General features: G+C 43.4%; 1 protein-coding gene across 6 annotated transcripts in view; it reads right to left on the reverse strand.

The window, feature by feature from the left end:
• The window catches only part of ect2 (epithelial cell transforming 2), a 77,686-nt gene that overhangs the window by 41,743 nt on the left and 14,884 nt on the right, over positions 1-21,059 (reverse strand). For 4 of the 6 annotated variants that reach the window (XM_054749617.2, XM_054749614.2, XM_070545855.1 and 1 more), the window contains 9 exons: positions 19,158-19,288; positions 18,818-18,933; positions 18,528-18,590; positions 17,148-17,373; positions 16,810-16,989; positions 12,993-13,117; positions 11,910-12,029; positions 10,682-10,750; positions 5,753-5,863 (listed from right to left, as the gene is read on the reverse strand). In XM_054749617.2, coding sequence (XP_054605592.1) covers positions 5,753-5,863; positions 10,682-10,750; positions 11,910-12,029; positions 12,993-13,117; positions 16,810-16,989; positions 17,148-17,373; positions 18,528-18,590; positions 18,818-18,933; positions 19,158-19,288 — 1,141 coding nt within the window. The remainder of the gene's footprint in view (positions 1-5,752; positions 5,864-10,681; positions 10,751-11,909; positions 12,030-12,992; positions 13,118-16,809; positions 16,990-17,147; positions 17,374-18,527; positions 18,591-18,817; positions 18,934-19,157; positions 19,289-21,059) is intronic. The other 2 variants (XM_054749618.2, XM_070545856.1) reach the window with 1 other exon arrangement.

Below are 21,059 nucleotides of genomic sequence, written 5' to 3' on the forward strand. Positions count from 1 at the left end.
TTGTGGATATCATATATTGTATATGAAGACCTGACTGTAATAATTAAAGGTTATCAGCTGTAGGTTTAGTGTGCTCATAGGAAACGTTGACAAAAGAAAACAAAACACATTTCTCTTTATGGCCTATATGTGATTTATAGAATACATGTGAACAACTAACATTTCATGTTCTACCACCGAATGTTTGGATCAAAATATGAACCAATCAGATCTTAGATCAGGTGAGAGCCAGGCGTTTCCCATCATCATCTAGGTTTTGCAGCCGAGGGAGAGCAACTGCAGCGCCTTGCTCCAAAATCTGCGGCCGCCTTGATCTCACAAGTTTATCGTTGTCTACGTATGCATGACGTCAGAGCAAGTCGGCATCAATTCGGACACGAATCTAACCGGCATGCACTGCTCGCCGATCACCGCTGGTCTAGTCTGCGCAGAACTGGCTCATCTCGAACACAGCCGATGGCTCGAATACAGCAAAGCGGAGTTGGTGATGTACTGCGTTGTATGCCGGAAGTATGCGACGACAAAATCGTGTTTTGTTGAGGGAACAAACAAATTCAAACTTGAATACGTTATTATGTTTGTGAATGTGTACAAAATAAAGGTTTATTACATTTAAAACAGTTCTGTTATTATTTTGACTCGTTTTGGCAGCTGACCAGTGGGGCCGGTAGATTCTTGGTGGGGCCGGTAAATATTCAGAGTTACCGGCCCGGCTGGCCGGTTGGTTTTGAAGTTAATGTCCACCCCTGCACATGATGCGGACCTAGTCACCATGCAGGAACAAGATCCTGACCTGAAGCTCATCCGCGAGCTTCTCCAAAAGGGCCCGATGCCTGAACAACCGTCACCACCTACTGGCGCAAGCCGAGATTTGGTAACCCTGCATCGTCAACTCGCGCACCTGAAACTACAAAACGATTTGTTAGTTTACATGCGTGACGATCACAGCCCGCCGCGCTGGGTTGTTCCACTTGACCACAGAGGAGTCATGCTTGCCTACGCCCACGACACTCCGGTTGGAGGTCACCGCGGAGCAAAAGCTACCCTCGCGTCACTGACAGAAGTAGCATATTGGCCGTCGATGTCCAAGGACGTACACAGCTATGTCCAAGGCTGCCTCGTCTGTGCCCAGTTTCAACCCTCCCAGCCGCTTGCTAGAGCACCACTGCAACGCAGGGGAATAACCTTCCCTTGGTCCCACCTGCAGATCGACTGGGTTGGACCGGTTCCCAAATCGGCAAGAGGAAACAAATATATGCTAACTGTAACTTGCAGTTTCACAAAGTGGGTTGAGTGCCTTCCAGCGCCACACGATACAGCCGTCACAACCGCTGTACTGCTGATTAACCACGTTTTCAGTCGATGGGGACTTCCACTCTGCATTGACTCTGACCGAGGAACTCATTTCACATCCAGTGTAATGACGTCCCTGTTTGAACTTCTGGGAGTGGAAGTGAGATTCCACCTTCCCTATCACCCACAGTCATCCGGACAGGTCGAACGGATGAACCGCACGGTCGTCTCTATGCTCAAAAAGTACGTCTGCTCCACTGGGAAGGACTGGGACGTCAAGCTCCCTCTGGTCCTGATGGCCATACGGTCTACTCCCCAGCGATCCACGGGAGTTACGCCCTTTGAGATGATGACCGGCAGACTGATGACTCTACCACTGCACCTCCTGTATCACCCAGAGGATGTCAGTGTTGCCACTGCCTATACCGCTCATCAGTATGTGGCAGACTTGAAAACACACCTCAGAGCTACGTTCGCGCATGCTCAGAAGAAACTGGAGACAAACGTAGAAGGCGCTAAAGCCTACTACGACCAAAAGACAACCAGCCGCGAATACGAGGTGGGTGACAAAGTATTCTACTTTCGGTTCGCCCAACTGGCACGCAAAGCTAAGAAGTTCCTGCCCTGCTGGTCAGGACCATTTGAGATCGTGGCAAAACTCTCTCCAGTTGCATACAGGTTACGCATCACCAAAGCAAGACAGGAGCCTGTCTACAAATGGGTGCATGCGAACCAAATCAAACCCTACGTCAAACCATCCCCGCGGGTACAGAGACCAGACTCCCCGCAGGAGGTAGACGTAGTCTCTACATAGTTCTATGTATGGAAATGGAAAAGGGGGGAAGTGCACGTTTAACCCACTAACATGTACTAACCGACAAAGAACCAGGCTCCCCCCCCGCCGTCACTTTCACTAGCCAAGAGAAACTCCTCCTAGACCTCTAACAGGATTTACCTACTAAAACCTTACAGGGTACTCTTGTAACTGTCAACCTACATTCTGCTCTGATTAATGAATCTCTACGTGCAATCAAGACTTTGTCTGAAACCATACATCAGGATATTGTGTACACATGAGTGGTGAGAGATTTGATGCAGGACCTGCTCAGGGAAGTAAGTTCCACGCTGGACAGCTTGGTTGAAAGTCGTATTTCCCCGTACTTGGTACCACTGGACCTGCTCAAAGTTAGCTTGACAGCTGCTACCCCTCTACTGTGCACCTTTCATAAATCCACCTAGCGTACAGCCTAGGCAGTGCAATTCCCATTCATGGTGATGCAGAAAAATTAGAACTCGGTTTCCTGTTATGTTCCCATGATTGTGACACCTCACATCTATAGGTTTAAGTCGATGCTAACATGGGTATTTGAAAGGACGGTAGGCATTTCCACCTTGAACTAGAAACCTGGCACTCCATCACCTCAACCTCGAACAGCATGACTCAGAGATTGAGATCATGGACGCTTTCCAGGGTTATAACTTTACCATCGATTTAGAAATTGACCAACAATTACTGATTGAAGGAACCAAATTTGCTAAGTTCACACAAAACCCGCGTGAACTTACTTTGACGCCCAAGACGCTACATTGACACAGATTATACGACTTTAATCTGCACATTGGTCGCCCTGGGAATGGAATGGCTCATCACGGCCGTGATTGCTTATTCCGCCTACAAGCGTGTTAAGAAACTCCAAGATAAGATGCACTTGCTCACCTACGGTGTGCCTCGTAACTGCGTTCTGGGAGACTCCAAGCGTGAATGTACCACACCTGTCTAAAGGGGGTGAGCAACATTTTCTTTGTTATTCTGTAAACCTAAGAGTAGTTCTCATTTTAGTCTACCTCACATATTTATCTGAGTGTTGCAGTATGTCACATTCTTTATAAGCTACACACTGAATGTATGACCTAAGAATGTATTTTATGAGACCTCAAGGTTGCTATGAATTTTCTTGGATGTTATATGTTACATGTTTTTTTTTTTTGGGGTTTTCTGTATTTTTGTTTCTTACTTGGTCACATATTAACTAGTGGTTATGTGCCGGCCCAGCTCAGTCTGTCAATGACTCTGTCTGACGCACCAGCACATTGTAGTACCTCTTAGTTTTATGGTCCTTGTTTTAGCCCAAAGACTGTCCTGATCCACCCTTTGGACCAAAAAGGGGGGAATCTTGGGACCACATAGGTCAATGCGCGTTTGCGAACTATGGACCTCGTACATCACCGCGTGCTCCATAAACTGAACTGTATGGCCGGCGGTGAGATGCCTTTGTGTCCACTCGTGGAGTTAACCGCCCACCGACCTTCCTCCTTCTACACTACTACCTCTCGCATGGACGACATCATCATTGCGTACCACCTGCGTGAGTGGCTTCTTCTCGTTATGCGCGTTGGGGACTATCCCGTTTCCTATCCTCTTTGTGCCTGACAAAGACAAAGACCAAAGGCGCCAGGATCCAAGACAAAGACCAAAGACAAAGGCGTCCAAGGAGACCAACGTCCTAAGGGACAAACCCACCTGTGCTTCCGACAATCAAGTCGACCTACGTTCATGAGGAACAAACCCATCTGTGCTTCCGACGATCGAGCTTTGGGCGCGATCCCCGAAACCAAAAGGGGGAATGTTGAGGGTCTGACCTCATGAGGAAATTACTATGCAGTGATTTTCTCCAAAATGACTGTGCTTAAATTGCTCTGAAAAGCAAATAATCACATCAGCGCCAAGAAACTTCATTTCCCATGATGCTTTGCACACGGAAGCATTGTGATGACGTCACCGCCTAGTACCAGAAACACGTTCTGCGCATGTGCGGGAAGCCGTGGAGCTTTTCCCGCGAACTAAGACCATAAATCTTCAGCAGAGACAAAGAATCCTCGTTCTTTTGCCCAGGATACCTGGCGGTAAGGACACGCTTGTCAACGCTCCGACTCCCTTGAGCACGCGGAAGCTCTAAGTGCCAAGTTGAGCCCACGGAACTGCTGGAAACTAAACTGCAAGCCCATCAGATCTGCTCGTTTCTGCTCCCCTCCAGCTGATGTTTGAGGACACAGAACTGCGGAGGAAAGCAACAACTCCATCAAGCACGCTGTAAGTTATAACTCAGCACAGAAAGAAACTTTGCTGTCTCTGTCCAGCCCGTGGAGAAACACTCGTGAACGCCAAACAACGGAGAAAGCATCAAACCGACGGACGACGCCGAAAGCTGCGGAGAAACACGGAGAACCGTCAAATCAAAACAGTGAGGGACGCTTCACTGTTCTGGTGATCAGAAACTCATCTCTTTCTCTCATTCTTTCCTTCTCCCGTTTCCTCTATAGTCTCGAATAAGCAATAAACCGCGTCTATTGCTTAAAAGTAGCTTCGTGCTTTCCTCTTTCGTCCCAAACACGTCAGTCGGGTCATTTTGAAAGAATAAACTGCTTATTGATCATTGTTTGGTATCTTTAAATGTTTTCTGCTTGGCCACGTGGTTAAACTAAAAGATATTATTCGTGATTAATCTTTTGTGTTGTTTCATGATCTTTTGAAATGTTTTGAGTGATTTAAGGTTAAGTTACTACTGATTCTAAGTGCTTTGGAAGTTAAAGTGCAAGTTGCCACCCACACTTTAGCCAGACAAAGGGGTCAGCCATCTTGTATTCAAGACTCCATTTTGAATCCATACACACACACACACACACACACACACACACACACACACACACACTACTCCTTTGTGAGAACAAAGGACCCCATTCATACATCCTCCATCACATGCAAACACATCCATCTTCAATCATATCACATGGTTATTATTCATCTATTCCACTGTTTATTCATTTGACAAATTGTTAATTAAATGTTATAAAATTCAGATTTTTGTGTCCAGTAGCTTTGTTGTGTCGAAGAGAAGTCTCTGCTCCAAGGATTCTACGAACTTCAAGAAAGACTGATAAGAGTTTTGGATTCAATTTTTCCCCGGAAAAAGGGGAATGGTGCCCCGTATATCTAAGAATATCTTAATTAATTAATAAATCAGTAAATATTCCCATATTTACAGAATTTATTGAAGAATCCAAAAGTAAGTTGAAGCTTACTAATTGTTCGCTCCTAATAACCCCAACACTGTCATCTATTGGGAACTCAGAAGAGCAACTGCTCCTTCACATTAAATGGAGTCAGCTGAGTTTTTGTTGCCTGGATATTTTCATCCCGCTGGGAGAAGACCCCAAGGCAAAAACAGAACTCTCTGGGGAACTGGAGGCCTGGGTAGAGAGGGAAGGCTGGGTCTCTCTGCTTAGGCTGCTGCCCCCGTGACCTGACCCCGCATAAGCGGAGGAAAATGGATGGATGGAAGTAACTTTTTTTTTTTTTTTTTACTGAAAATCCTCAATGGATAAAGTATATTTTTACAGAAGATGAAAAACAAGTCAAGATGCCAAAACAAGCATGATAGTTTATTATGAAATCTCGTACCTTAAGGAATGCGTGGAAGCGCGGCTTTTGCTTCTCACAGCGAACAATGGTCTCCTTGCTCATTTCAAAGAAGTTGACAAATGGGGGGTAGGCCTTCAGCAACTCTTTGGACTGAGGAAGGAGAGAAGACATGAAGTCATCACAACAATCAGACACCAGTGGTACAGTCCACCAAGAAAGCATTTGGTCTCCCAGAGGCTGTTTAAAACATTCACCACACCATAATAAAGAGAACACAATTATTTGGCGGACGTAGCAGGCAGCGAGGCATCAGCTCCTGGTCCAGTTCCTAAACTATCTCGACTAAAACCAGAGGTGTATAGGACGACAGATGGCAAGGTGATTGTGGAGGATGAACTTCTTAATTTCCTTGCTGTTAAAATTAAAACCTTGAGCCAGGATGAAATTGTGTTGTTGGCCACGAACACATTTGAATCTGAGGGGATTGAAGCTTCAAAAAAAGTTCTGTTTGAGCTCTGCCCGAGTACTTCACAGCGGTGCGTCGGATATAAAGGGCAGCACAAAGACGCCAATAATATCAAGCTCTGCCTTAAAGTGCTGAATGAGTGTGGGGAAAATATCCCTAGATTTGTATCCCATCACTTGGAGGATTTACCACCTGTTACATTCTCCAGCCTGGATGTATGCTGTTTGCTGCGGCGAATGGAGCAATTGTGTACGGAGGTTAGTGCTTTGAAACACGTAGCCAAACTTCAGGCAGATGTCTGTGAGCAAGTTCGGGCTGAAGCTGGAGAAATTAACCAGCGAGTGGCCGCACTGGAGCGTCAGTCAGGCGACCTGGCTGGTTCTGCTATTCTAAAAGGGCAGGGACCAAGGACGGGTCCTTTTCTGCATCCGAGTAATAACTCAGAGGAGTGGCTGGAGAGTAATGGCGGCCTGGCCGAGAGGCAGGGAGTTGGCGTTTTGGCTGACCAGAGGATTGGGATGGGCCCTGTGGAGGCATGCGCCTCTGTGACTTCACGGAGTGGTGAAGATCGGACTTTGTTAGCGGCCTCTGGTTCTGCGTTTACAATGAATATGGTGGAACCGGAGCCTCTCACACGCTCCCCACAGTGGAGTACAGTCGTGAAGAAGGGCAGGCCTCGTCAGAAGCCGGAGAAGGTTGCTGCAGGGATGCATGTTCCTTCCGCGACTAGACATAACAAGAGGCGTGGAGCCAGATCTATTATTGGCACTGGAACTGTGAGTACTATAAAAACTGTAAAGACAAAAGTAGTGACTGTGTTCGCCACTAAATTTGCCCCAGAAGTTGATGCAGAAATGCTTTCATTGTATCTTAAAGAGAAACTTAACAGAGACGTCACCTGTCTGAAAATTGTTAATTTACGGAGCAGATTTGGCTCCTTTAAGGTTACGGCTGAGTGTGATGACATTGGTGAAATGTATAACCCTGAGCTTTGGCCTGAAGGGGCTCTGGTCAGACGGTATTATGAACCACGGAACCCCCGCTCTCTCCGCTCTGCTAATGTGTCTCCAGCAGGGGATGTTCCCCCTGGCCCAAGCACCTCAGCATAAGCATGTCTCTTCGGGTGCTGTCCTATAATTGTCGTGGCCTGCGTCTGGGCCATGATGCAGGGGATAGAGCTCGACGTATTGTTGTGGACAGCTTGCTTGAAGAATGTGAAATATTGTGTTTGCAAGAGACTTTTTTACCTAAACAAGATCTGGACAAACTTAACTGCCTTAACTCTAAATTTTTCGGAGTGGGGGAATCAACTACTGATCTCAGCACAGCTATAGTCAGGGGTAGAATATCAGGAGGAGTGGCTGTGCTTTGGAACAAAAGAATTGATGCTGTAATTAAGCCACTTAGACTGGATGTAGATTGGTGTATTGGCATACAATATATCCAGAATAACATTAGTTTTGTTATCCTTAATATTTATACTCCATACGAAATTGCTGGAAATGAAGGGGAATATATTAGTAGGTTGGCTTTTATTAATGCATTTATTCAAAGTCACAGTACTTATAGTATATATGTTGTGGGCGACTTTAATGCTGATCTTTCAGATAAAAAATCTCAGTTTGCTAAACACTTAATACAGTTGTGTGAAGACAATGATCTTGTTCTATCTAGCAAAGTGCTGTTGCCAAAAGACAGTTACACATATATTAGTGAGAGTTGGCATACTACATCATGGCTGGATCATTGTATTAGTACAGCTGATGGTCATGCAGCTTTGGATAGCATGTCTATAAAATATGGGGTAACTGTGTCAGACCATATACCTCTTGCTTTCTCTATAAATGTGGAACAACTGCCTAGTACAATGGGAGTTAATTATGTCAATAATTATGATAATATAAAATTAGAATGGGCAGCATTAAGTGACAAAGACATATCGGGTTATAGTTATAATACAGATCAATAACTGAACAATATCTCTGTGGCTAAAGAGGCTATCCTGTGTGAAGATGTCAACTGTAAGATTCTTAAACACAAAAGCGATCTATGCTCTATGTATGAGGATATAGTGGACGCTTTGTATGAAAGTGGTAGACCTTTTCATGTCAAAGGTAAGAATAAGCAGAAACCTCATATCAGGCCTGGCTGGAAAGAACATGTTGCCATGTATCAGGATGAAGCACGGGTAGCTTTTAAATGTTGGGATATGGTTGGGAGACCTAGGCAGGGTGTGGAATTTGAACAGAAAAAACGTGCTAATGCCAGATATAAGTATGCTGTTCGTTTTATATCAAAAAATGAGCAGATCATGAGGGCAGATTCAATGGCCAGGAAATTTATGAGTCATGATGTCAAAGGTTTTTGGAAAGATGTGAAAACAGTTAATAATTGCAAATCATCTCTACCAGGTGCTGTTGAAGGTGTTTCTGGGGAAGATAATATTGCAGCATTATGGAGACATCATTATTATGCATTGTTTAATTGTTTAAAAAGTGATCAGCATGAGGATGGCTCTGTAATTAATGATGAATCTATATGTGTAACGACCCATGAGGTGCATGATGCTATTCACAAACTAGCTGATAATAAGGCTTCTGGTCTGGATCACATTAGTGCAGAACATTTGAAATATGCTAGCCAAAGACTAGCTCCCCTTTTAGCTCTTTGTTTTACAGGGTTCATGATTCATGGCATACTACCAGACTCAATGATGGCAATTCTGCTTGTTCCAGTCATTAAGAACAAATCTGGGAAGGTGACCAGTATGGATAATTATAGGCCGATTGCACTAGCCAGTGTTTTATCTAAAGTTCTTGAAAGAATCATATTTGATAGAGTCACTGTGTACCTCAGTTCCTTGGATAATCAGTTTGGCTTTAAGCCAAAACATGGTACTGACATGTGTATATACGCACTTAAAGAAATGGTCAATTGGTACAGAAATAGAAATTCTTCTGTCGTTATGTGTTTTATTGATGCTTCTAAGGCTTTTGATCGTGTAAACCACAGAAAACTTTTTATTAAGTTAAAGCTACGGGGGGTCCCTGGGTTTATTGTGAGAATCCTGTCTTACTGGTATGCTCATCAGAAGATACAGGTTAAATGGGGTGCCAGCATCTCTGCACCATTTGGCGTTAGTAATGGTGTTAGGCAGGGTGGAATTCTGTCTCCTATCTTATTTAATCTGTACGTTGACGATCTGTCTGTGCAGCTCAGAGCCTGTAACACAGGATGTTTGATGGGTACAACTTTGATCAACCATCTGATGTATGCTGATGATCTGGTGGTCTTTAGTCCAAGTAGTGCTGGTTTACAGCAGCTCCTGAATATCTGCTCTGAATATGGTGTGCAGTACGATATTCAGTATAATGCTGTTAAAAGTGCCATCTTGATATGTAGAACCAAGCAGGATAAAAAGCTAAACTTTCCTGTGTTCAAACTGTCTAATAGTGATCTTAATGTGTGTGAGAAGGTGAAATACCTTGGCCACTTTATAACTGATCAAATGCGTGATGATGCTGACATCCACAGACAGTGCTGTAAGCTGTATGCACAAGCTAACACTATAGCTCGTAAGTTTGGTTTTTGTTCACCTCCAGTTAAGGTGGCTTTATTTAAAGCATATTGTACTCCGCTTTACACAGCCCATCTGTGGTCATCCTACAATCAAAGCAGCATGAACAAGCTGCAAGTTGCATACAACGATGCCTTAAGGATCATACTTAAAATACCCAGAGGGGGCAGTGCCAGTCAGATGTTTGTAACAGCAGGTGTTTGTACTTTTAAAGCTCTTTTAAGAAAACTCATATTCACTTTTATAGGCCGACTGGATAGCTCTGCCAACAGTATAATTTTAGCAATCACTGATCCTACTGTGAGCAGTTGTCGCTATTTCTCCAGTATAAGGAAATACTGGTTGAAGTGTTTGTGTGGTTAACCTTGTGTGGAACAGTTTATAGTAAAGCTTTTAATTACATTTAGATTTTTATTCAATTTTATGCTGTTATCTTTTTATTCTATTTATCTATTTTGTTTAATTGATCTGTTGTTTTATATGTATTTTATCTGGACCTAAGAGTCTGTCAATAAAGATTATCTATCTATCTATTTATGTTTATTTACTATGGCCGTTTCTCAATATACCACAAAACTAAAATATTAGGTGAACAGAAACGACAAGTTACAGTGAAGCCATTTTCAAGCAACTGCATTGGTATCGGTTCCTGGTATCGGTTAACTTTTACCGATACCGATACTGTTATTGGTATCGTATCGTGCCGGTACCGATACCAGTATCAGTATCGGCACATCCCTACGTACAATACTTCCGTTGTATCACAGGATGGATTTCTGGGGCATTGTAAAGTTTATAAAACACCACAACATGGCAACCCCATTTAAATAGAGCCACATAGCTCTGAATGAGGGGACAGTCTGAAAATAACCTCGGATACGTCCCACGGCAACATCCTGCTCTGATGTATAAACATCTGACTTACATATTTGAGAATGACGTTTCCCACGCTCTGGCTTTCTGACCAGTCTGTGAGGAGTTCTTCTAGGTCATTCTGGGGAGAAGGAAAAAAAAAAAAAAAAAAAGAGTCAAGAACAATTTTTGAAAACTATGTTTACTCTCTAGTGATGTGTTGGTCACAAACAAAACGGCTCTCAGAGCTGGCTCGTTCATGTGACTAATGGGAGCCAGCTCCTTCCTGGTGAAGTCAAGTGAGTGACAGACCATACTCACAGGCCCTGGAGCTGCAAAAAATAAAATAAAAAGTACGGTAAAATGTGCACGTGTGGTGCAGCGCACATGCGCAGAAGACCTCTGCCTGCCTTGAGATCGGGGGAGAGGGGGTGGGGTGCAGTGCACATCCGATGCTGTGAAAGCAGTGAAAGGGATGGTACAGTGATCCCTCGCTACTTCGTGGTTCGTTTATCGCGAAATCACGAATTCGCAGATTTTTCTTTGCAGCCTTATTCAAGGGAAATTTGCCGATTCGCGTTATTTTTCTATGCGAAATATCAAGAAATTCCTGTTTTTTTTTCATCAATTTCATCATAAAATGCACTTTTTGTAATAAAACTATAAAAAAAAGGGTTTTAAAAGTCTGAATACTGAATACGTACCTGTTAAATAAATACTGTAAATATGGCGTCCCTACTTCGCAGATTTTCACCTATCGCGGCCAGGTCTGGAACGCATCTACCGCGATAAACGAGGGATCACTGTACGCAAAAATAACCTGGGAGACAATTATTATATTAACTGATGGGACCTGTAAATAGGTGGGGACAGATCTGTAAAAGAGGAGAAAAGAAAAACAAACAGCGCTACAGAAAGATGAGGCAATGAGTAAAACATGACAGGCACAAGATTTGGACACATTTTAACTACAGAGACAATTCAAAAGCAGAGCGGGGAAAATGTAACAAGTAAATATATCCAACATGTTCTAATGGTTCAAAGTTCATAAATATTTTACATGCAGACTTTGATTTTGTTATTTAAAATGTGTTTTTGTAGCCCTCTGCTTCATGTTGACTAAAATTGTCATTTAAATAACAAACATTTGCTATAATGAAAATTGTAAATAAGTAATTCAGTTTACACCATTTTGTATAATCTCAGGTGATAAATTCATTTAAGGAACAAAAACTGTGAGGAGCCAGTTCTGATGAAAGAGCCAGAGTTCCCATCACTATTACCCTCATTTAAAACACTACCTTTATTCTGGTGTGAACTTCGTAGATTTCTGGAATGCTGCCAAAAATGGTTTTCATTTCCTCCTGAGCCAAGATGGGTCCTCCTACTTGGCCTTCTTTCTCCAGTGGATGCTTGAAAAGCTGGAAATAAAATGCACCGTGACTTCTGAAGTAATCCACTGATGAAACGGACATTTATCGTCACCATCAGCTTCATTTTTTTTTATAAAGACTTGAAACGTAAAACCCTAACCCAGTTTCAACAGATTTTTCTTCACTTCAGTAAAAGTATAGAGATAAAAATTCAAGAGAAGACACAAAAAACAAAGAAATTTGACAGGAAGGTCAAAAAATAACCAGCCTGGTTGCTTCGCCGCTGGACTGTCTGACTCCAGCTGACGGCTGAGTCAAGTTACAGCAAATACACACACTCACACACACACATGCACACTCACACTCACTCACACACACACATGCACACTCACACACACTCACAAACACACATGCACACTCACACACACATGCACTCACACACACACATGCACACTCACACATGTACACTCACTCACACACACACATGCACACTCACACACACTCACAAACACACATGCACACTCACACACACTCACAAACACACATGCACACTCACACACACTCACAAACACACATGCACACTCACAAACACACATGCACACTCACACACACATGCACTCACTCACACACACACGCACACACACATGCACACTCACACACACATGCACTCACACACACACATGCACACTCACACATGCACACTCACTCACACACACACGCACACACATACACACACTCACAAACACACATGCACTCATGCACACTCACAAACACACACGCATGCACACACACACACTCATGCACACTCACAAACACACACGCACGCACACACACATATACACACTCATGCACACTCACAAACACACACGCATACACACACACACACACACGCATGCACACACACACACACACCTTTAGTTGATCGCTGGCTAACTGAAAACTGTTGTCAGGGGCAACACGCTGAGGTGTTAGAGCAGTGCATGCAGTGAGCGCATGCACACCCACGCCTACCTGTAGAATGGTGTTTAAAATGTCTACATAGTTGCTTTCAGTCTGGTAGAGCTCCTTGGAGACCTGCCACCTGGCCGACTGCTTGGACAGAGCCGGAGTTGAGCTCTTGGATGGCTTGGAACTCTCTGAAGGAAGACAAAGTTTGTAGATGAAGTAAAGGAGAGCAGCGGGATGTCGGGTCAACCTATCACGTGTTTTATTCAAGATGCAACACAAACATTACTCTGTTAAAGATGATGCCGAGGAAGAAAAAAAAACGCACACCTTGTTTTAAATGCATTTACATGAAGCCGTCAGTGTTTCCACTGGATCACACTGAAGTTTCACAGATTTATACCAACCCATATCCACCTTTGAAACTGGCCAGCCAATGGAGATTTAGCTTTAATGTTCCAGTTTCAGCAATTCTTTATTACCCTCGCATCATCATTTGTCCTTGTTTTTACAAACATGACAAGTACTCTGGTTTCAAAGGAGGAAGCCCACTAAGATAAAACAAAAGTCAGATCTTGGCTATTCAATGTTCTCAAAACATACGACTAACGAGTTATAGACCCTTTTACTACCTACGTCATCAAAAGTTGCGCGCGCAGCCTGGCAACGAGAGTGAAGGCTTCCTCATTCACACTCGATACTAAAACAGTGTTTTAAACCCTTTGTTTTGAAGTTCTGAGCACATAAAAATGTCGGGTTGTTGCGTGTATGGATGCCAGAATCGCTTCTCTTCAAGCAGTGGACTGAAACTTTACAGAATTCCGAAGGGAGCACATCCATTTCAACAAAATCGGAGGCGTCTGTGGCTGCAGGCCATCAAAAGGGTTGATGAAAACTCGACTGAAAACACGATCCGAAATGCTCGAGTTTGTAGCGCCCATTTTATATCAGGTAAGGTAATTATGTACTAAGATTACACCAGAAAGCTGGTTAACGTGTGTTCTATTAATTAAAGTAAGTTCCGTTTGCTGGTTTGCAAATGAAATTAACATTTCATTCTAATTCATCTGTATTTTCCCACTGCATATTAGTATAAACTGTATTTCTCTAAAAATTAACACGATTGTACTCTGAGCACACTAAAAAAAGAAACCTATGCTATACTCACCCTGCCATGCAGGTACACAGTTCTCTGGTTTGTTTACTCTGACCCAAGCCTCGTATATAGCAGTCTTGTGTCCTTGTCTTTGGCTAGGAAGGACTTCTGCCTTCAAGACGCAAAACTCAGAGTCTATGTCGTGATATTTTACTTTCTGTATGTGGCCACAGACAACATATTTGTATGCATCTAACGATTTGTATGCCTGTAGCTTCTCACATGTGTACTTACTGGGCCTCTCCACTAGAAACGTATGTATATCGGGCCACGCACCTACGTCTTCCACCCATTCCGTAATGCCACAGGGATCCGGGAGTCTGTTGCCATTCGTTAAAGTGAGTTTAATAATATAACATTCAAGATTTGCCGGTGATAACCCCGCAGCGTAGCTTGATAAAGCCTGACACAACGCCATTCTCTGTTGCCGAGCTGCGCGCGCATTCTCGCTGACGTCATATTGTTTACAAACAGTAAAAGGGTCTACGATAGCTTCCACTGTTATTCTTAGTCTTTTATCATTCTTCAAATCCAACACCTGAGAAACATGTCTGCTGTGTTGCTTCTAGCATTACAAGTTCATCCTTCTAGAAGCGGACTCTCCCTTTAATTCCGCCTTTTTCTGGTCGGCTTTAATCTTATTGGTTCATCTTACTTTCAGGGTAACTGGCAACATTTTGAACGATACAACGGTATACATGTTTGTATGACGAGTGGCAAGAGTAGGGCAACCCAAAATCTAAGCTAAAGAGAATGAGGAATGCTGCACTCTGTTAGCAACAGAACACTGAACCTGGAATGCATGAAGGACTTTATAATTAAATCTACTAAGAGTAAGCCGGTTTTGTTTCCTGGGTAGGTTAGATTGTGAGCTAAACTTGGTTTAACGAGTTTATCCAACCTTGGGAAACCTTGTTGTTGCCATTTCCTGACATAGTAGGCTTGAAAATCCTACTTCTGAATTCAGAGGTAACAGCAATGTGTGATTTATAATGCTAAAGGGATCTCTACATGTAGGAAATGACATTACATTTGTGACAAGACACGCTAGTGTGGGTACTATTACTGAAAGGTGACATTAAACTTTAGTCATGTAGAGACGACTGTTTAGTGAAGCATCGACAGGTGTAGGAGTTAAAGAGCAAGTCACCCCCAAATCAACTATTTTTTTCTGATAAACTATATAAATGCGTGTCTAATCGTGCTGCAGACACGTGTAGTCAATAGTTTAGCACTTTAGTGCATTTTAGCTAAAATTAAAAATTTCTGCCTAAAACTGGCAGTGTTGTGCCGTTGTCAGGTAAAAACTCTTCACTGCATTTGAATTTAAATCTGCCACCGCTATTGGCTAAGGGGTATGCTATGATGTAAACTGGTACATTATGATGTCACAATGTCATGAGTGTGTGTATTTGTTAGTGGCTCCACCCTCTCGGTCTGCTAGGCAACAGCATTTGTTGCATTATTCAAACATGAAGTGGGAGTGAAGTACGCTTCTTGTAAGGGGTGACTTGCTCTTTAAATGTTTGTTTACGATGAGTGCGTTTACATGCAGCCAGTAACCCTTTTAAAACCCGAATATTCACAATAACCCGGTTCCGCAGGTCCATGTAAACACCGCCAAAAACCCGGATATGCTCATAACCGGGTTTTTAAAAACCCGGTTACTACACCTGGGGTAACCCTTTTCTAACCCGAATGTTTGGTCGTGTAAACGCATATCGGGATATCCCCATCAAAGCGTGTGTTCTGCGCATGCTCTGGTCACAAGGAATTTTGGTCTTTTGAGTAGCGAGACTTCTTGTATGCGCCAGAACACTGGAAGTAAACAACAAGTTGGGAGCAACATGGCGAGTCGCGGCACAGCACCACACTTTCGGAGTGACGAGGAAACTAAAGCGCAAACAAACGCGGTCGCTATCTCTTCCGAACTGGGAAACATGTTGTTGTTTTCACGGATACCGGAACAAGAAGAACCGGAAATGACGCATATTGTGTCTGGACGTAGTCCACACGTCCTGACGCTACCCCAACGTCCGCATTTAAAGAGCAAGTCACCCCCTACCAGAGTCTAACTCCACTCCCACTTCATGTTTGAAAAATGCAACAAATGCTGTTGCCTGGCAGACCGAGAGGGCAGAGCCGCTAACAAATACACACACACTCAGGCTCACGACAGCATTGTGACATCATAATGTACCAGTTTACATCATAGCATACCTCTTAGCCAATAGCGGTGGCAGATTTAAATTCTAATGCAGTGCAGAGTTTTTACCTGACAACGGCACAACACTGACAGTTTTAGGCAGAATATTTAAATTTTAACTAAGATGCACTGAAGTACCAAATTATTGACGACACATGTCTGCAGCACGATTAGACACTTGTTTATTTAGTTTATCAGCAAAAAAAAGTTGATTTGGGGGTGACTTGCTCTTTAAATCGGGTTATGCAAGTTAGGGATAACTCTTTCTATTTATGCTTGTAAACGGGTTATTCTGATCAACTCAGAAACCCGAATACCGACCTTAACCCGATCATAACCTGGGTATTGGCTGCATGTAAACGTACTCACTGTTGACCAAGACATGAAGGAAATGGCATCGCTGCTGATAAGATTGTGTCAACAAACAAATCGAGAGATTAGGGTGGATTACATCTCCATACTGTCACATAGCTCATGGTTGTGTTAATCCACAGGGACTGAACCCTTCAATTCAACCTAACCTGGAGAAGCATTTTCATGTTGCTCTTCGGTTGATCGCCGACAGGATTTTTTTCTCAGGTGGGACCTTTTCTTCCTTTCCTCCCTATCAGTCCTAGATCTCCTTTCTTTGGCTTTCCTTCTCATCCTATTCCTGGTCACAGCACTGTCCCTGGCAGCAGTACCGTCTCCTACTCTGTCTTCTGGAATGAAAGGTTGTGAGTACGATTCTCTTATGATGAAGAAACAATCAGCCATCACACAAACACTCGGGCGTCAGAAGAACTGCATTTTTCTGTCTTGCGTAGCAACCAAAAACCCGCAAGACTGATGAGTCGACGAGGACCTATCCTGACATTACCCGATAACGCTTTGCATGTCTCGGGGGTGTTGGAGATGTCGAGCAGCGAGCCAGCGGATAAGGAGTGCTCTGCTGACGGTCTTTTGCGCGGTGGAGGGAAAGGGGAGATGTCCGTCTCCTTGGCGAGCTGAGCCAGCGTGTCCCGCCAACGCCGGCGCTTCCGGTTGCTGTTTGGGGTGGTGAGGGAGAGGAGGGACACGGCCTTCTTCATGGCTGGGCTGTCATTCTGGGGTGCATAGATACAAACGTATAATACATTACACATGACCAACAGTTTATTGGTGCAGTTTAGGGATGAGTACCGAATTCGGTACTTTTTAAGGTACCGACCGAATTCCATAGTACCCACCGAGCACCGATTCACGTCATTTCAAACGGTGCCTCGGTACCCGTCCTACATAACGAGAACTTGCCTAGACAGCTGCGCATGCGCAGGAGCGTTTTGTCGTCGCTCGCTGCGAGCCAGTTGTAAACAGAGCAGCATGGTAGAAAGAACGCACGCTAAAGCTTGGGTCCACTTCACTAAATGTGATGGGTAACTGGGTGATGATGAAACCAGCAACAACGATCTAAGTGAGACATCCTCATCTTAATCTGCTCCGGTAGGTAAATATAATTAGCTTGATATATTAGCTTCCGTTTCGCTAATGGTGCGTTCGCTTTCTCCTCGGAACTCCGAATTTCCGACTAGAAGAACATGAACGCGCTCTAAAGTTTGGCTTCACTTTACTAAATGCGACGGGTGATTGGGTGAAGATGAAACCAGCGACAACGATCTAAGTGTGAGGCATCATCGTTTTAATCTGCTCCAGCAGCTAAATAAACTGTTTAAGATAACGTTAGCTTGATATGTTGTTAGCTTCCATTGCCACCATTGTTATCAGCTAATGGTGCGTTCACTTTCTCCTCGGAAATTCTAACTTCCCAATAGGAAAAATCAAATGAAAAAAGACGGCAAAAGGAATGAAGATACACAGTAAATTTAGTTCACAGTAAAGATGTTTGCTTCAGTTTAATTATCAGCTTATAAAACTACAAGGACGATGTTAAAATACAAACAGTTGTATGTTATTTATCGTGATATTTATCAAATATTGTTATATATTGAGAAAAATATATATTTAATTATAAAAGAGAATTAAAATAATAAACACTCAAAAGTATCGAAAATTGGTACCGTTAAGTACCGGTGATTCGTAGGTACCGGGAATTAGTACCGGATCGATTCAAATGTCAAAGGTACCCATCCCTAGTGCAGTTAGACAATCACTGTATGAATCCTTAAACAGGCATCTCTGTTTATGCACACTTCTAATACCACTGCATCTGTGGTAACTCAGCCCTTTAAAAGGCACAGATAATCGTGAATTATGCGCTCACCTTTTCATAAAGGTACATGGACTCTCCGGCCCGAGCATCCATCTGAATGCTTCCCCAGAACCACTGCCACACAACAGAGACACATATTTCTGCTAACTACAACAAGCAGGCAGAGTAAAAACAGCAACCAGCAGATCCAGGCTGCTTTATTCTAAATAACACACAAGAGTTATGAATGGGTCACATGTTCATTAGCTTAGAGACACCACTTTAAACGCTGATATGTAAATCTTTTGAAATTTTACTGAACTGTGCAGTGTTTGATATTAGGACATGAATAAAGGGCTGACCTCCTGTTTGACCACAAACAGTTTCTTTGAAGGCGATACTGGCAGCTCCTTCACCGAGTTTTCTTCCACCACCAGGTGAGTGCACCTCTCGTCTCCAACCTCCAGGTACCAGCCGCCTTTCACGCAAAGATAAAACCGATGAAGCAGCTGTTGAAACTCAGCCAAATGTAGAAATAAACAACAACACACTGACATTTTTTTCTTAGCATAACTTCTAAGTAAATATTTCTGACCATTACTAACATTTCATTTATAATGAACAAAGAGGCTTGTTGAAGATTAACGATGTTAACTTTATTCAGTAGGATTCTTAACCAAAACCTGCAGCTGAACCACAAACCATGTTTAAGAGTCCTCTCCTCCATGTTGGCCTTTTCTTCCTCCGAGAACCCCAGGAAACTAAGAATGCAGTCTTGGAACGGAGGAACTTTGAACTCCAGCCGGAACTCCTCATCGTTTGCATGAAATTCCCTTTAAAACAGTTGGACGAAAGAAACATGAACACACCATTGTCTTACTGCCAATGGCCAATAAGTACTGCCGATTTTTATGGGCCAATATCCACACATTCTACACCTTACAGAGGGGCAAAAAAAAGTATTTATTCAGCCACCGATTGTGCAAGTTCTCCCACTTAAAATGATGACAGAGGTCAGTAATTTACATCATAGGTACACTTCAACTGTGAGAGACAGAATGTGAAAAGAAATCCATGAATTCACATGGCAGGATTTTTAAAGAATTTATTTGTAAATCAGGGTGGAAAATAAGTATTTGGTCAATAACAAAAATTCAACTCAATACTTTGTAACATAACCTTTGTTGGCAATAACAGAGGTCAAACGATTACTATAGGTCTTTACCAGGTTTGCACACACAGTAGCTGGTATTTTGGCCCATTCCTCCATGCAGATCTTCTCGAGAGCAGTGATGTTTTGGGGCTGTCGCCGAGCAACACGGACTTTCAACTCCCTCCACAGATTTTCTATGGGGTTGAGGTCTGGAGACTGGCTAGGCCACTCCAGGACTTTCAAATGCTTCTTACGGAGCCACTCCTTTGTTGCCCGGGCGGTGTGTTTGGGATCATTGTCATGTTGGAAGACCCAGCCACGTTTCATCTTCAAAGCTCTCAATGATGGAAGGAGGTTTTGGCTCAGAATCTCACGATACATGGCCCCATTCATTCTGTCCTTAACAAAGATCAGTCGTCCAGTCCCCTTAGCAGAAAAACAGGCCCAAAGCATGATGTTCCCACCCCCATGCTTCACAGTAGGTATGGTGTTCTTGGGATGCAACTCAGTATTCTTCTTCCTCTAAACACGACGAGTTGAGTTTATACCAAAAAGTTCTACTTTGGTTTCATCTGACCACATGACATTCTCGCAATCCTCTGCTGTATCATCCATGTGCTCTCTGGCAAACTTCAGACGGGCCTGGACATGCACAGGCTTCAGCAGCAGAACACGTCTGGCACTGCAGGATTTGATTCCCTGCCGTTGTAGTGTGTTACTGATGGTGACCTTTGTTACTGTGGTCCCAGCTCTCTGCAGGTCATTCGCCAGGTCCCCCCGTGTGGTTCTGGGATTATTGCTCACCGTTCTCATGATCATTTTGACCCCACGGGATGAGATCTTGCGTGGAGCCCCAGATCGAGGGAGATTATCAGTGGTCTTGTATGTCTTCCATTTTCTGATAATTGCTCCCACAGTTGATTTTTTCACACCAAACTGCTTGCCTATTGTAGATTCACTCTTTCCAGTCTGCTGCAGGTCTACAATTCTTTTCCTGGTGTCCTTCGAAAGCTCTTTGGTCTTGGCCATAGTGGAGTTTGGAGTCTGACTGTTTGAGGCTGTGGACAGGTGTCTTTTATTCAGATAATGAGTTCAAACAGGTGCCATTAATACACGTAACGAGTGGAGGACAGAAAAGCTTCTTAAAGAAGACGTTACAGGTCTGTGAGAGCCAGAGATTTTCCTTGTTTGAAGTGACCAAATACTTATTTTCCACCCTGATTTACAAATAAATTCTTTAAAAATCCTGCCATGTGAATTCATGGATTTTTTTTTCATATTCTGTCTCTCACAGTTGAAGTGTACCTATGATGTAAATTACTGACCTCTGTCATCATTTTAAGTGAGAGAACTTGCACAATCGGTGGCATCTCTAAATCTGACCCACAGCATTTGATCGTTGACAATCCTCAGTGCAGCCAGGCAAAGTGGAGTCGATTGTGCAGAACTAC

This window comes from Nothobranchius furzeri, chromosome 16 (assembly GCF_043380555.1).
Source record: "Nothobranchius furzeri strain GRZ-AD chromosome 16, NfurGRZ-RIMD1, whole genome shotgun sequence".
Classification (NCBI taxonomy): domain Eukaryota; kingdom Metazoa; phylum Chordata; class Actinopteri; order Cyprinodontiformes; family Nothobranchiidae; genus Nothobranchius; species Nothobranchius furzeri.